This window comes from Cyclopterus lumpus, chromosome 13, assembly GCF_009769545.1.
Source record: "Cyclopterus lumpus isolate fCycLum1 chromosome 13, fCycLum1.pri, whole genome shotgun sequence".
NCBI lineage: Eukaryota > Metazoa > Chordata > Actinopteri > Perciformes > Cyclopteridae > Cyclopterus > Cyclopterus lumpus.
In genome coordinates, this window is record NC_046978.1 from 21157789 (window position 1) to 21174819 (window position 17031).

Sequence of the window (17031 nt, forward strand, 5' to 3'; positions counted from 1 at the left end):
TTTACATGCTTATATTTCATTGCTAGTTGTAGCCCTAATTCCCTACATCCTTTCTCTCTTCTTTATTGTAAAGACATTGTAAAGTTTAAATCAGTTTATTTTGGAAGGAGAAGTTGAGACATGGAGACACAGAACAAAGGTTTGCGTTCTTTCAGTCACGTCTGTGTTCTTGCAGCCGGAGAACCTTCCAGCGTGGTGGAGTTCCTCCCTCTGAGGAGCCTCAGCAGAGCGCCGCGTATCTCTTTGGTCCGAACGCCGTAGACGACGGGGTTGACGGTCGCCGGCAGCAGAATGTACACGAGCCCCATGAAGGTGTTGGCGTCCGTCGGGATGCGGATGTTCAGGGTGTGGGACAGGAAGGTGACGCTCCCCACCAGGTAGAAGCACATCATGACCATCAGGTGAGTGCCGCAGGTGTGGAATGCCTTCCTGCGCTCCTCGCCGCCGCCCGCCGCCCTGAAGACGGCGCTCAGGATCTTCACGTAGGACAAGAAGATGAGCGGTATGTCCACGCCCACGAAGCAGACGATCACAGCGAGGCCCGCCGCTCTGCTCGTCTCCGTGCCGTCGCACGCCAGGCTGACCAGCGCCATGTGATCGCAGTAGCAATGGCGGATGGCGTTGGAGCCGCAGAACCGCAGAGAACCCGCCAAGGCGACCAGCGTCGCCATGACGGAGCCGCTGCGCACCAGAGCGAAGAGCAGCAGCTTCGTGGCGGCGGACGCGTCGACGAGCTCGGCGTAGCGCAGCGGCCGGCAGACGGCGGCGTAGCGGTCCAGCGCCATCGCCAGCAGCAGCGTGGACTCCAGAGAGGACAGGAAGTGAGTGAAGAACATCTGGGTCAGGCAGCCGGCCAGCGAGATCCGGTCCCAGCCGAAGACGAGGCCGAGCAGCAGGCCGGGGGCGATGGCGGTCGCCGAGAGGACGTCGACCACGCAGAGCGCGCAGACCAGGAGGTACATGGGGCCGTGCAGGCTCTCGGTGCGCTGGATCATGTGCACCAGCACGCCGTTTCCCAGCAGCACCGTCAGGTAGGAGGCGGAGACCGGCAGCGCCAGCAGCCAGCGGTGGTGCCGCAGCGCCGGGAACCCTCTGAACACGAAGCTGCTGTGGGAGAAGTTCCCGCCCGGAGACGTGTCCAACATGGCGCCGGATTGAGACACCAAACCCCTGAGTTGAGGAGACACGGGAACATCATCGAGTCTTTGTTCTTTAATTACACATATAGATGTATACATATTCTCTTAAAGGTACAAATACGCAGTTAATATTTCATGTTTACATATAAAAACATCAGCCTGTTGCTGTAAAACGTATAAAAAACATATAATAACGTAATAACTCAAAAGGCTTCTTTAAACCAACAAACTTCACATATTTTGTCAGTTTTTCAAAATACTGCAGTCAGTATTGTTATTATCATTATGTGAAAAATATTGCCTAGATACAAAGAAATAAGTTTAATTCAGTATAATGTCAATTTAATTTTATTTTCAATTAAAATTGTAGGTAAGATATTTCAGAATAAAAGCATGACCATGCCCTTAGATAGGACTTTTAATGTGAAACATCTTTACAGACCATTTTACATTTATTTAACAGAAGAACAAAAAACAAATATATACAATTACAATGTTTCTCTCCGTGGTCAATAATTATAATCTGTAATACAACAAAACAACCTCAAAATGACCTTTTGAGGTTGTTTTGAAGCATGAGAATCAATGTTTTATCAGAAGAGTAAAATATTGAAGATTCTCACCTGTTCTTCAGATGGTCGTCAGGAGGAACCCGATCCGGTCTCGCTTCCTCTTATACGCAGAGTCCAAACATCCCACAGGGAGACTGATCCCAAACGCAGCAGCACTCTGATTGGCTGAAACCAGTTTGAACCAATTAAAACGTCCCTGAGCCAATTAGAGGAGGTTCTCCAGAGTTTAATCAACCAGCCGACTTCAAGGTTCCTTTATTCAGACCTGATGGATACGATTCATATGTTTTATAAGTTTTAAATGATTTATATGTTTATATTTTATGTTTTATTATGTTTTACATGTTTATGTTTTTTTTTAAAGTGTTTATAAGATATTTTATTTATTTTTTTCCTTTCAAGGAAGAACAAGTTACAAATACAGTAAACATAAGAAACAAGCTACCAGACAATTATAAATAAAAATACAAATAATGATAAAAGTAAAATAAATTATATAAGATGACACTCTCATTGGTACATTGGCAAGGGGTATTTAGACAGTGGGACGCTCAGCGATTGTACAGGGGTAATGTCTGTATGGTCACTTCAGAGCCCTAAGAAATTGAGGGCCTTTACAAAGTCCAAGAAGGAAGTCCACATCTCTTCAAACTGTGCATATTTTCCTTTCAGTGAATGTTATTTTTTCCATGGCTATAACTTGTACAGTGTCCTCTAGCCAGCCTTTGGTAGTCGGCTTCTGTATAGATTTCCAACATTTTGCAATAGTCCGTCTGGCTCGTAGTAGGCATAGGGTAACCATCTTTCTGTTAGCTCTGCTGAGATTAATGTCCTTTGGTATGAGTCCCAAAACACACATTCTTGGGCACATAGGGAGAGTCACCTTTGATGTATTTGAGAGTGTCTCAACAACCGTCCTCCAAAATTCCTGTACTTTTGAACAGGACCATAAACAATGGAAAAGCGTCCCCTTATGTGTTTGACATTTAATAATACATCAGGAATATTAACATTGAAATGATTCAAAAGCTCTGGAGTGATATACAGCCTCGTGGACCATTTGTACTGCAACAGTCTGATACCTGAATTAGATGTTTGTGATTGGGTACAGATGTTTTGCCATTCAGACTCCGATATCTCCTCCCCTATGTCTGCGCATCAAGCAAGTCTCTTGTCCTCTGATGTCTCTGGTGACCCAGCAGACAAAATCTTATAAAAGATGGAAATAAGTCTTTTCTGATGAGTGCTTACCATAATGTTTTCTACTGGTGAGAGGACCGGTATTGAGATCTTTTTTTGGGTCTTATAGATGAAGTCTCTGACTTGTAGGTATTTGAAGAAATGTTTAGCAGGTATGTCAAATCGTTTTCTAATATCTTCAAATGGCATGAGAACTCCCTCCTGAAATAGATCAGCTATTTGGCCAATACCTTTGTCTGCCCATAGTTGAAAAAATGTTCATAGGATGAAAATTGTTGTTTCCCCAAATGGGTGTGAACTGTGATAGCTTAAGGGGAACCTTTAGGTAGTTATGAGCTTCATTCCAAACATGAATGGAGTTGGAAACAAATGGGTTACCTGCAAATTTCTTTAGTTTATCCGGTTTATCTGAGTATAGATACATATGAAGAGGTATGTTGGATGAAGTCTCTCTTTCCATGGCCACCCATTATAGGGATGAACTGGATCTGAACCAGAAGGAGGTTGTCCAAAGCTGACATGCCCAGTAGTACCATTTGAGGTTGGGGAGTTTCAACCCTCCCCTGTCATATGGCAGATATAGTAGAGAGAGGCGTAATCTTGCTCGTCTGTTACTCCATATGAAATTTCTGAAGACTTTAGTCATATTTGGGAAGAAGTTTGTTGGAGGTGGAAGTGGTATACATTGGAATAAGTAAAGAAATTTGGGTAGGACATTCATTTTGAGGATATTAATCCTGCCAATCATTGACATTGGCATTGTTGTCCATCTGTTAATAAGATTAGTCACTCCTGATATCACTGGGCTATAGTTAGTGGATACAAGGTCCTCTGTTGAATGAGTAATTTTGATCCCCAAATAAGTAAAACTGGATGTATTCTTAAATGTGGTTTGTATTGGGGGTCAACTTCTCTCTGATTGTTTAAGAAAGAGGATGTTTGACTTAGATTCATTCAGTTTATATCCTGAAATGTATCCAAAAGTATTTATTAATCTAAGGAGATTTGGAATGGAGCTCTCTAGTTGAGTCAGGAATAAAACTATGTCGTCAGCGAATAGTCCTATTTTATTCTCCACATTCCCTATTCTGATAGCTGTTATACTGCTGTTTTGTCTAATTGCCATTGCAAGTGGCTCGATTGCTAATGCAAACAGAAGGGGCGAAAGGGGGCACCCCTGTCTGGTCCCTCGTTGGAGTTTGAAGGGTTGGGAGGTTACAAAGTTTGTCATGACTGACGCGCTTGGGGAGTGATAAAACATTTTCACGCACTTAGATGTATTCACCAAACCCAAACCTCTGAAGCACTTCAAAAAGATAACCGTGTTCCACCCTGTCAAATGCTTTTTCTGCGTCCAGGGAGACTATTGCTGTGTCTGGGCTTTCCTTCCTCACATCTATAATATTTAGTAATCTTCGAATATTATGGAAACCTTGGCGACCCTTTATGAAACCATTTTGGTCAGGGGCGATCAGAGACGGAAGATGGTTTTCTAGACGTCTCGCAAACACCTTTGCTATAATCTTAGCATCTGAGTTTATTAGTGAAATAGGACGATATGAACCACATTTTATGGGGGGTTTATCTGGCTATCTGGCTAAAATCAGTGTTATTAAGGCATTTGATAGGGAGGGTGGTAAATGTTCAGCTTCAATTGATTCGACTAACATATCGAAGAGCGGTGGCACCAGCATCTCCCTAAAGCGCTTGTAGATGTCAATGGGTAGTCCAGAAGGACCTGGTGCTTCCCCTCCGTTCATATGGGACAGCGCTTCAAACAGTTCCTCCTTTGTAATGGGAGAGTCTAGCTCCTCTTTTATCATTTCCTCTAAGGTTGGAATGGAGAGCTGATCCATAAAGGAGTGAAGGTCATTAGTATCCGGGGACTCTGACGTATAAAGGTTTATATAATATTTTTGAAAGGCTCTGTTAATTTCTGTCGGATTAGTTGTTGTCCCGATCATAGTAAGTATGCTTTAACCGAGTGATACTGTTTAAGGCCTTACTTGCTGTAACCTCATTATATTTAGCCCTTGCTTCTGAGAGCCTCTGTACATTCTCCAGTGTATTATTCACTGAGAGCTCCCTTTCTAGGTCTTTAATATCTCGCTCAAGTTCAGTCATAAGGAGATGCGTCTTATTAGCATTGCTGCTAGTATAAGAAATCATCACACCTCTAATATAGGCTTTGAAGGCTTCCCATCTGATAGATGCTGAGGTTTCATCCGTATTTGTAGCAAAGAAAAACTCAATATTCCTTTCCACAGAGTTTAAAAACTTCTGATCATGGAGCCATCTCGGGCTAAGCCTCCACACTCTTTGGCCCCTGGGATGTGGAGTAAGGTGGTAACAATTTCTTCAATAACGTTAAACTACAAAGTGCTATCAGTAAGAGACATTTAAGTGCTGCTAAAGTGTTAAACTACAAAGTGCTATCAGTAAGAGACATTTAAGTGCTGCTAAAGTGTTAAACTACAAAGTGCTATCAGTAAGAGACATTTAAGTGCTACTAAAGTGTTAAACTACAAAGTGCTATCAGTAAGAGACATGTAAGTGCTATCAAAGTGTTAAACTACAAATACACTACAAAGTGCTATCAGTAAGAGACATTTAAGTGCTACTAAAGTGTTAAAATACAAAGTGCTATAAGTAAGAGACATTTAAGTGCTGCTAAAGTGTTAAACTACAAAGTGCTATCAGTAAGAGACATTTAAGTGCTACTAAAGTGTTAAACTACAAAGTGCTATCAGTAAGAGACATTTAAGTGCTACTAAAGTGTTAAAATACAAAGTGCTATAAGTAAGAGACATTTAAGTGCTACCAAAGTGTTAAACTACCAAGTGCTATCCGTAAGAGACATATAAGTGCTACTAAAGTGTTAAACTACAAAGTGCTATCAGTAAGAGACATTTAAGTGCTACTAAAGTGTTAAACTACAAAGTGCTATCAGTAAGAGACATTTAAGTGCTGCTAAAGTGTTAAAATACAAAGTGCTATCAGTAAGAGACATTTAAGTGCTACTAAAGTGTTAAACTACAAAGTGCTATCCGTAAGAGACATTTAAGTGCTGCTAAAGTGTTAAACTACAAAGTGCTATAAGTGCTACTAAAGTGTTAAACTACAAAGTGCTGTCAGTAAGAGACATTTAAGTGCTACTAAAGTGTTAAACTACAAAGTGCTATCAGTAAGAGACATTTAAGTGCTACCAAAGTGTTAAACTACAAAGTGCTATCAGTAAGAGCCATTTAAGTGATACCAAAGTGCTACTACGGCTCTACTTTCCCTTCCTTTATATGTTTATGTTTTATATGTTTATGTATAGAGTCCTAAGTCCAGAGTCAAGTCCAGAGTCAAGACAAGCATGGTCCTGGGTTACGTCCGAAGTCAAGTCTAAAGTCCATATTTAAGTCCCAGTCAAGATGAGCAAGTCCTAAACTTTGAGTGTTGAGTCTCAGCTCCGCCTCCTACAACAAACAGTGACTCCGTTGTTTCCTCTGAGGTGTGAACTGTAGAATCTAATGAGCCGTTGTCTCTTCAGACTTCTCTGTTGGCACTTTGCTCAAAGCCGATTGGCCCCGAGGTCAAAACATCCCAGTTCAGTTTCCAGATTCATTATCTCCATCAGACTGCTGGGAGCTGCAGCCGCAATGACATTTACCACTTTTAATTAATCACAGATGGCAGAAACTGTGTTCTCCCAAAACAGAAAAAAATCATTTTAGTGTTTTGTTGTTTTGAGGATTTACATATTGACTGAAACCCTGAGAGGAAGAAGTCTGGTGTTCTATCCTGAGTTTATGACTTGAAGTGATTGTAGTTGTACAGTGTAACGTCGAAAGAATGACACAGTCAGTGTTTAGATAAACAGGAAGTGACCATATGAGGACTCAGGAGAAGTGACGTAGACACCTGTCAATCACCTTGTAGCCCCGCCCTAAAGCATCCCCTGCTTTATGGTCTGTTGGACTCTAAATGACCATAATTTACTAAATGAACATCATTCTGTATTGAAGAAGACTTGAAACTAGAGATTGAGACCAAAAACTAATGTTTACAATGTTTACTGAGGGAATACATCAAGAGAAGTAGAGTCATTTATATAGACTTCTATACAACCAGAGGAGTCACCCCCTGGTGGTCAGGAGAGAGAATGCAGATTCAACACATGAAGCATAGACTTCTATACGACCAGAGGAGTCGCCCCCTGGTGGTCAGGAGAGAGAATGCAGCTTTAACACATGAAGCATAGACTTCTATACAACCAGAGGAGTCGCCCCCTGGTGGTCAGGAGAGAGAATGCAGCTTTAACACATGACGCATAGACTTCTATACAACCAGAGGAGTCACCCCCTGGTGGTCAGGAGAGAGAATGCAGCTTTAACACATGAAGTATAGACTTCTATACAACCAGAGGAGTCGCCCTCTGGTGGTCAGGAGAGAGAATGCAGCTTTAAGACACGAAGCATAGACTTCTATACAACCAGAGGAGTCGCCCCCTGGTGGTCAGGAGAGAGAATGCAGCTTTAAGACACGAAGCATAGACTTCTATACAACCAGAGGAGTCGCCCTCTGGTGGTCAGGAGAGAGAATGCAGCTTTAAGACACGAAGCATAGACTTCTATACAACCAGAGGAGTCGCCCCCTGGTGGTCAGGAGAGAGAATGCAGCTTTAACACATGACGCATAGACTTCTATACAACCAGAGGAGTCACCCCCTGGTGGTCAGGAGAGAGAATGCAGCTTTAACACATGAAGTATAGACTTCTATACAACCAGAGGAGTCGCCCTCTGGTGGTCAGGAGAGAGAATGCAGCTTTAAGACACGAAGCATAGAGTTTTTTAGAGGTTGTAATACTTATTTCCGCCACAAGAGGCTGAAGTTCACCACGACTTCATGGTCTAAATTGAACTCAAAGCATTCAAGTTTTCTTCCAAAACAAAATGTTCCCTTTGTGTTCAAGGATCCTGACAAAAATAAAAATATAAATCATGGTTTCCCGCCTGAATCACAAATTAAGACAATTTCTTTTTTTATTACAACCTTTTGGAATAATTGTTTCTGTTCACAAGATAAGGTTGCAAGAAGTTTCTTATTTAAAACAAGAAAACTTTGCAGTTGTAATTTCTAAATATCTGATAGGAAATTAAACATTTCTTTCTGTTTCCGTTCCACTGACCTTTTCTTGAAATAATAATAATAATAATAGTCCTTCTGTGTCTCCATGTTCCAGCTGACGCTCTAGTCCTGCTGTCCTCTCTGAAGACCACGTCCTGCATCTGATCCTGGACCATGAATATACATTGAATGGACACATATCGACACAGAAGCATTTTAGTTAAATATAATTTTACATGTAACATACGTAGTCGTACCAAGTACATGTGTACAAATACACTTCTGATGTGATGGAATAAAGTTATCATACAGTTTCTAACTCATGCACATATTGTGAAGTGAATCTATCTCCAAGTACATTACCGGTATTTAAAGATACAAATATGTGAAGCACTGAATGAATGTGTCGGAGTTCTGTTTCTTTCATGGGGTCACAACATCAACATCAGGTTTCCATGACATCTCTATGACTTTACTGTGACATATTCTACTGCGATGTTTTGTGAATTCTTACTGTTTACTTTACTAGAATCTTTTTTAAGGCATTTTCATGAGTCCCTATACAATGACAGTTTGAGGACCTTTTTATGACATACTATATGTTATTTTTTCAACATACTATACTGACTTCTTTCTGGTCATAGTTTCGTCCTCTTGTCCGGATGTACTGATGGTACGATGCACCTCCGGTGTTTGTAGACCCCGAACAACTCAGCTTCACTGACCCTCTACGTGTTCTATAGCATACGTTAGAAACACCTCTGAAACAATGGAAATGGCCTTCCATACAATGGAGACCTTTTAAGAATGGGGCCCAGTTCAGCATGTCAGTGTTATCAGGATGTGCTTTCTGATCTCCGCCGTTCTCAAGCCGTAGATGATCGGGTTGAAGCAGCTCGGGAACAGCATGTACAAGGTGCTGATGAAAACCCGAACGGCAGCAGGAAGACCGTTTGTGATCCGATACGACAGGAAAGCAACGAGTGCGATGGTCAGGCTGGCCGTGATGACCACGATGTGGGTGACGCAGGTGTGGAGCGCTCTGGCACCGGACTTGCCGGACTTGAGCACCGAGCTGAATATGACGACGTAGGAACCGGCGATGAAGATGAAGTCGGCCACCGGGTTGAGGAATATAGTCAGCAACCCGACCAGGTTGTTGATGGCGGTGCTTCCACAGGCCAGCTGCACTAAGGCCATGTGCTCGCAGAAACAGTGGTTCATCACATTTGAAGCACAGAATGACAACGTTCCTACCAGACCCACCAGCACCGAGTTCAAGAGAACATTTCTGACCACGAGCGGGACCATAAACTTGAGAAATCTTGGGAAAGCCATTCGTTCATGGTAGGTGAGAGGCTTGCAGATGGCAAAGTAGCGGTCCAGCGCCATCCACACCAGCAACGTGGACTGACAGGTTCCAGCAAAGTGAATGAAAAACATCTGGACCAGACAGCCGGTCAGAGAGATCCCCCTCCAGTCCAACAAGAAGCTGAGCAGCATGTGGGGGATGCAGAACACCGGGATGCTCAGGTCCACCAACGCCATGGCGGCCATGAGGATGCACATCGGTGAGTGGAGGCTCCTCTGTACAGCGACCACGTACAGCAGCAGGAAGTTGGCCGACAGCGACACCACAAACAAGATGGAGAAAGGGATGAAGAGGAAGGGCCGGAGTGCTCCCAGCTCACTGAAGCCGTCGAGGATGAAGAAGTTGTGCAGCGTGACGTTCTTCATCGTTCTAGCTGTATTATCTGAAAACAGAGAAACACTTTTAAGACTTCAATCACTTCATTAAAGACACACTCATCAACTTGTACTGCTGCTACTACAATAATACTAATTCAATTCAATTCAGTTTATTTTGTATAGCCCAATATCACAAATCACAAACTCCCCTCAGAGGGCTTTACAATCTGTACACATACGACATCCCTGACCTTTGACCTCACATCGGATCAGGAACAACTCCCCAAAAATAACCTTTGACAGGGAAAAAACATGTCATGGTATTAAACACATAGAACATGTCATGGTATTAAACACATAGAACATGTCATAATATTAAACACATAGAACATGTCATAATATTAAACACATAGAACATATCATGGTATTAAACACATAGAACATGTCATGGTATTAAACACATAGAACATGTCATGGTATTAAACACATAGAACATGTCATGGTATTAAACACATAGAACATGTCATAGTATTAAACACATAGAACATGTCATAATATTAAACACATAGAACATGTCATGGTATTAAACACATAGAACATGTCATAGTATTAAACACATAGAACATGTCATAATATTAAACACATAGAACATGTCATAGTATTGAACACATAGAACATGTCATGGTATTAAACACATAGAACATGTCATGGTATTAAACACATAGAACATGTCATGGTATTAAACACATAGAACATGTCATAATATTAAACACATAGAACATATCATGGTATTAAACACATAGAACATGTCATGGTATTAAACACATAGAACATATCATGGTATTAAACACATAGAACATGTCATGGTATTAAACACATAGAACATGTCATGGTATTAAACACATAGAACATGTCATGGTATTAAACACATATAACATGTCATGGTATTAAACACATAGAACATGTCATAATATTAAACACAGAACATGTCATAATATTAAACACATAGAACATGTCATAATATTAAACACATAGAACATGTCATAGTATTGAACACATAGAACATGTCATGGTATTAAACACATAGAACATGTCATGGTATTAAACACATAGAACATATCATGGTATTAAACACATAGAACATGTCATGGTATTGAACACATAGAACATGTCATGGTATTAAACACATAGAACATGTCATGGTATTAAACACATAGAACATATCATGGTATTAAACACATAGAACATGTCATGGTATTAAACACATAGAACATGTCATGGTATTAAACACATAGAACATATCATGGTATTAAACACATAGAACATGTCATGGTATTAAACACATAGAACATATCATGGTATTAAACACATAGAACATGTCATGGTATTAAACACATAGAACATGTCATAGTATTAAACACATAGAACATGTCATAATATTAAACACAGAACATGTCATAATATTAAACACATAGAACATGTCATAATATTAAACACATAGAACATGTCATAATATTAAACACATAGAACATGTCATAGTATTGAACACATAGAACATGTCATGGTATTAAACACATAGAACATGTCATGGTATTAAACACATAGAACATATCATGGTATTAAACACATAGAACATGTCATGGTATTAAACACATAGAACATGTCATGGTATTAAACACATAGAACATGTCATGGTATTAAACACATAGAACATGTCATGGTATTAAACACATAGAACATGTCATGGTATTAAACACATAGAACATATCATGGTATTAAACACATAGAACATATCATGGTATTAAACACATAGAACATGTCATGGTATTGAACACATAGAACATGTCATGGTATCAAACACATAGAACATGTCATGGTATTAAACACATAGAACATATCATGGTATTAAACACATAGAACATGTCATGGTATTAAACACATAGAACATGTCATGGTATTAAACACATAGAACATATCATGGTATTAAACACATAGAACATGTCATGGTATTAAACACATAGAACATATCATGGTATTAAACACATAGAACATGTCATGGTATTAAACACATATAACATGTCATAGTATTAAACACATAGAACATGTCATAATATTAAACACAGAACATGTCATAATATTAAACACATAGAACATGTCATAATATTAAACACATAGAACATGTCATAATATTAAACACATAGAACATGTCATAGTATTAAACACATAGAACATGTCATAGTATTAAACACATAGAACATGTCATAATATTAAACACATAGAACATGTCATGGTATTAAACACATAGAACATGTCATGGTATTAAACACATAGAACATGTCATGGTATTAAACACATAGAACATGTCATAATATTAACCACATGGAACATGTCATAATATTAAACACATAGAACATGTCATAATATTAAACACATAGAACATGTCATGGTATTAAACACATAGAACATGTCATAATATTAAACACACAGAACATGTCATAATATTAAACACATAGAACATGTCATAGTATTAATCTAAAGATTCCGCCGGTTACAATCTAAATATGAACTGATATAGAATAATCTGAAGTGAAATGACCTTAAACACTACGAGATGGTTTAGAGTTGAGGATCAAACACAAAGAGCAGCTGATGTTCAGCTCTGTCGAGGTTTGACTGGTTGGTGGTGTTTGGGAGTTGCCCAGTAAACGTGTCGGCAGGTTGATGGTGTCAGCTGCTGACTCTCCATCCATCCTTTATCCACCTGTCCCTGATGAACCTCTGACTCAGCGTTTTAATATCCTCTTCCTGACCAAACTCCCAGAGAGCATCAGCATTTCGCCGTCAGAATAAGTTTGTAAAACTTTGATTTCTAAAGCACCTTAAAACAAATCTTTTAGACCTCCGCTTGAGAATTGCATACCGTAACTAAAAAGAGTTTATCTCTGCAACCGCAATGACTATTTGAGTAATGTTGCTGTTTTAATAAAGGGAATACTTGTGAGATTGGTTCAGCTGTGTAAATATCAGTCTATATGTTACCAGTTAAGAATAAATGAAGATGACACACACAAATTAAAAAGTTTCAGGTTTGTCAAAAAGAAAAAACACTTTCAGGATGATTATCTTTTTGGAATGAAGCAGCTGCAGGTTCAAACTTCTCCCAAATCACAGCACAATATGTGAAGGTCATCTTTGATAAAGTGAAGCAGAAAATTAGAGGCTTTAGTACAGACAGTTCAGGCGAGATCTCCAAATCTGGCATTTTGGATACATGTGTGCCATTTTAACGGCCCCTCTCAATGGACGGAATGATTGGAGTGAGACACATAACATATATCAGAGAGATATAAAAACTGCTTTTTCTTCGTCTTATCATCAAAGCTCTGTTTTCTGCTGATACTAATGGAATGTTTAAAATAATACGGAAGTGGGTGTTGTGGTTAAGTGGTGTATCTAACTGAAACCAGACGCTTCCTGTTGTTGACTGTCTCAGACCCAGATGAGTCATCCGGCGCTTCTTCCTGTGCAACATCCTGTTATGCACATCCTGTTATGTACTTTAGTCTTCTTGTAACCCTTCTCTCCTCTTTGCTTGATACAATACTGAGCATAGCATAACTGATTATATGGATATACATATCAATAAGCAAAAATATAATATATAACACTGTAACACGTGTGAGTTTCGGCAAACCACAAAAGAGGGCAACAACACGATCTTTTGCAAGTTAACCGGCTTTATTAGTTCCAGTTTCACACCCCTGCTCCATCCCCTCTGCGGCTGAGCCTAACCACACCCCACTGCCACATACTTCCACCGCCCGTCTTAGGCCAGGGTGCCATCCGGCCTAACCTACTCCCCTCCATGAGAGTGGGAGAGGAAGTCTGCCACGATCATCTGCGTCCCCGGTCTATGGATCACCTTTAAATTAAAAGACTGCAAAGCCAGATACCACCGAGTGATCCGGGCGTTGGTATCTTTCATGCGGTGGAGCCACTGGAGCGGAGCGTGGTCCGATCAGAGGGTGAAAGAGCACCCCAGGAGGTAGTAGCGCAGGGAGTCGAACGCCCACCAGATGGCCAGGCACTTCTCTACTGTGCTGTACCTGGCCTCCCTCTCTGACAGCTTCCGGCTGATGTACCCCCTCTACCTGCTGGGACAAAACGGCCCCCAGCCCTCTGTTCGACGCATCAGTCTGCAGAGTAAAGGGAAGAGAAAAGTTAGGTGTGTGAAGGAGTGATTCCCCACAGAGAGCCTGTTTTACCTTCTCAAACGCCAACCGGCACTGCTCCGTTCACTGGACCGGATCTGAGGCACCTTTCCGGGTTAAGTCAGTCAAGGGGCTGGTCAGCTCAACAAAACTTGGAATGAACCGCCTGTAGTAACCCGCCAGCCACAAAAACTGCCTCACCTCTTTTTTTGTCTTGGGCCGCAGGAAGGCGGCGATGGCAGCAGTCTTGTCCACCTGAGGGCGCACCTGCGCGGCGCCTAAGTAGTACCCCAGATACTGTACTTCGCTCCGCCCAACTGCACACTTCCCTGGGTTGGCGGTGAGCCCTGCCTGCCTCAGGGGCTCCAGCACCGCGCCCACCTGCTGAAAATCCAGGGTCGTAAAGAAACGTGCAGTGCCCAGTCGTTCCAGGAGTTCGTCGGCATTGGGTAAGCATCGAAACGTGACACATCATTCAACCTGCGATAATCCACACAGAACCGTATAGACCCATCGTTCTTGACAACAAGAACGATGGGCCTACACCAGTGACTCTTCTATTACCCCCATCTCCAGCATAGCAGCCAATTCCCTCTGAACCACTTTTCTTTTGTGTTCAGGTAACCTGTAGGGCCGTAACCGCACCGTCATGCCCGGAGGATGAGGTTTGTGCGTCCTGGCAGGAGAGAGAACACGTCAGCAAACCGCTCTTGCTACTGGGCAATATCTGTTCTCTGGGTCCCGGAGAGATGGTCTTCACAAAGGAGCGAGGCCGGATTGGTGAATTTTGGGACCTCAGGCCCTGGAGCAAATCCTCACGTGACATCCTACCCAGTGTGTGGAGCTTTGCTCGCAGGTCGAGGACGTACTGGTTCTCACTTTTACTGGTGCTCGGCCCCTCCTCCCAGTTTTCTTTTATCAGGTCCATTTATCCCAATTACGTTCATCTTCATTAATAAATTTACGGATCATGAACTTCAAAGTCTTATTCAGACGCTCCACCAGACTGTCGGTCTGTGGGTGGTACACATTGGTCCGAATAGCTTTACAATGCCTCCATCAATGCCCCGGGCCTAACCTGGCTCTGGTGGATCATAGACTGCGTACAGCCCAAATCCACCATCGCCTGATGTGTACCCCTCTGGATTCTTACCGGGAAGCGGTACGTCGCTCCGGGACCGGGGGAGGGTGTTGGAGAGCCGACAACCCGAATCACCTGGCCCACCTCTATCAGTGGACACTCCCTCTGGAAGTGCCCAGGCTGCCCACACCTCCAACACTCCTACCCTGGTGGTTGAGAAAATGAGTCTTCTATATGTACTAAGATCTAACAAAACAAGTACAGAGATGAGTCCTTTATCAGCACTAAGGTCTAACAAGACCAGTACAGAGATGAGTCCTTTATCAGCACTAAGGTCTAACAAGAAAAGTACGAGATGAGTCCTTTATCAGCACTAAGGTCTAACAAGACCAGTACAGAGATGAGTCTATTATCAGCACTAAGGTCTAACAAGACCAGTACAGAGATTTGTCCTTTATCAGCACTAAGGTCTAACAAGACAAGTACAGAGACAAGTCCTTTATCAGCACTAAGGTCTAACAAGACCAGTACAGAGAAACGTCCTTTATCAGCATTAAGGTCTAACAAGACCAGTACAGAGATGAGTCCTACTTTTTTAAGGATCTTAGGGAGGAAGGGAAGGTTAGAGATCGGTCTGTAGTTAGCCAACACCTCTGGATTAAGAGTGGGCTTCTTCAGGAGAGGTTTAATTACAGCTACTTTGAAGGAATGTGGTACATGGCCTGTTAGCAAAGACACATTAACAATATCCAGCAGAGAGGTGCCAATTAAAGGCAACACGGCTTTAAGCAGCCTCGTTGGGATGGGGTCTAGGAGACAGGTAGACGGTTTAGAAGTAGAAACCGTTGAGGACAATTGGTCTAGGTTAATGGGAGAAAATCTATCCAAATATACACCAGGGCATACAGCCGTTTCCAAGGCCACTCCTCTTGATGACAGATCGGCAGTAGTTGAGGGCAAGAGATCATCAATCTTGCCTCTAATAGTTCAAATCTTTTCATTGAAGAAGTTCATGAAGTCATTACTACTGAGGTCTATAGGAATACACGGCTCCACAGAGCTGTGACTCTCTGTCAGCCTGGCTACAGTGCTAAAGAGAACCCTGGGATTGTTCTTATTTTTCTCTATTACTGATGAGTAATAGGCTGCTCTGGCATTACGGAGAGCCTTTTTATATGTTTTAAGACTATCTTGCCAAACTAAGCGTGATTCTTCCAGATTGGTGGAACGCCATATGCTTTCGAGCTTTCGTAAAGTTTGCTTTAGGTCGCGGGTCTGAGGGTTCTACCAGGGAGCAAACCTCCTTTGCCTCACTGTCTTCTTCTTCAGTGGGGCTATCAAGTCTAGTGTCATTCTCAGTGAGCCTGTAGCACTATCGACAAGATGATCAATCTGGGACGGACTAAAGTTATCACAGGAGTCCTCCGTCACATTGAGACGTGGTATTGAATCAAATGCAGAAGGAATCTCTTCTTTAAATGTAGCTACAGCACTGTCAGTTAGACATCTGGTGTAGAAACCTTTGACTAACGGTGTATACTCCGGGAGTATAAACTCAAAAGTTATGAGGTAATGGTCTGACAGAAGAGGGTTCTGTGGGAAGACCTCCAAATGCTCAATGTCAATGCCATATGCAAGAACAAGGTGGAGGGTGTGGCCAAAGCAGTGAGTGGGTTTCTGTACTCTGACAGAAGCCAATCGAGTCCAACAATGAGATAAATGCAGCACTAAGGCAATCATTATCAACATCCACATGAATATTAAAATCTCCTACAATAATAACCTTATCAGTTTTAAGGACTAAACTTGATAAAAACTCTGAAGATTTAGATATAAATTCTGAATATGGACCTGGTTGCCGGTACAGTATAACAAATAGGATTGGCTGTAATGTTTTACAGGTTGGATGTGAAAGACTAAGAACAAGGCTTTCAAATGAGTTGTAGTTTAGTTTAGGTTTAGGATTCATTAATAGGCTTGAGTCAAAGATGGCTGCTACTCCACCTCCTCGGCCGGTGCCTCG

General features: G+C 41.8%; 2 protein-coding genes across 3 annotated transcripts; both read right to left on the reverse strand.

The window, feature by feature from the left end:
* Positions 1-47: 47 nt before the first annotated feature.
* Positions 48-1167, reverse strand: or112-1 (odorant receptor, family A, subfamily 112, member 1). The gene has a single exon (XM_034549105.1). It carries the CDS (start codon positions 1143-1145, stop codon positions 156-158), a length of 990 nt encoding a protein of 329 aa, XP_034404996.1. The 5' UTR covers positions 1146-1167; the 3' UTR covers positions 48-155.
* A 6681-nt stretch (positions 1168-7848) lies between these two features.
* Positions 7849-12503, reverse strand: LOC117741867 (olfactory receptor 52K1-like). 2 transcript variants are annotated; one of them, XM_034549106.1, is made up of 3 exons: positions 12313-12503; positions 9968-10010; positions 7849-9781 (listed from the first exon to the last, which is right to left on the reverse strand). In XM_034549106.1, exon 3 carries the CDS (start codon positions 9762-9764, stop codon positions 8847-8849), a length of 918 nt encoding a protein of 305 aa, XP_034404997.1. In that variant the 5' UTR covers positions 9765-9781; positions 9968-10010; positions 12313-12503; the 3' UTR covers positions 7849-8846. The 2 variants fall into 2 exon arrangements, with proteins under 2 accessions (XP_034404997.1, XP_034404998.1); XM_034549107.1 differs by lacking the exon at positions 9968-10010.
* Positions 12504-17031: the final 4528 nt, after the last annotated feature.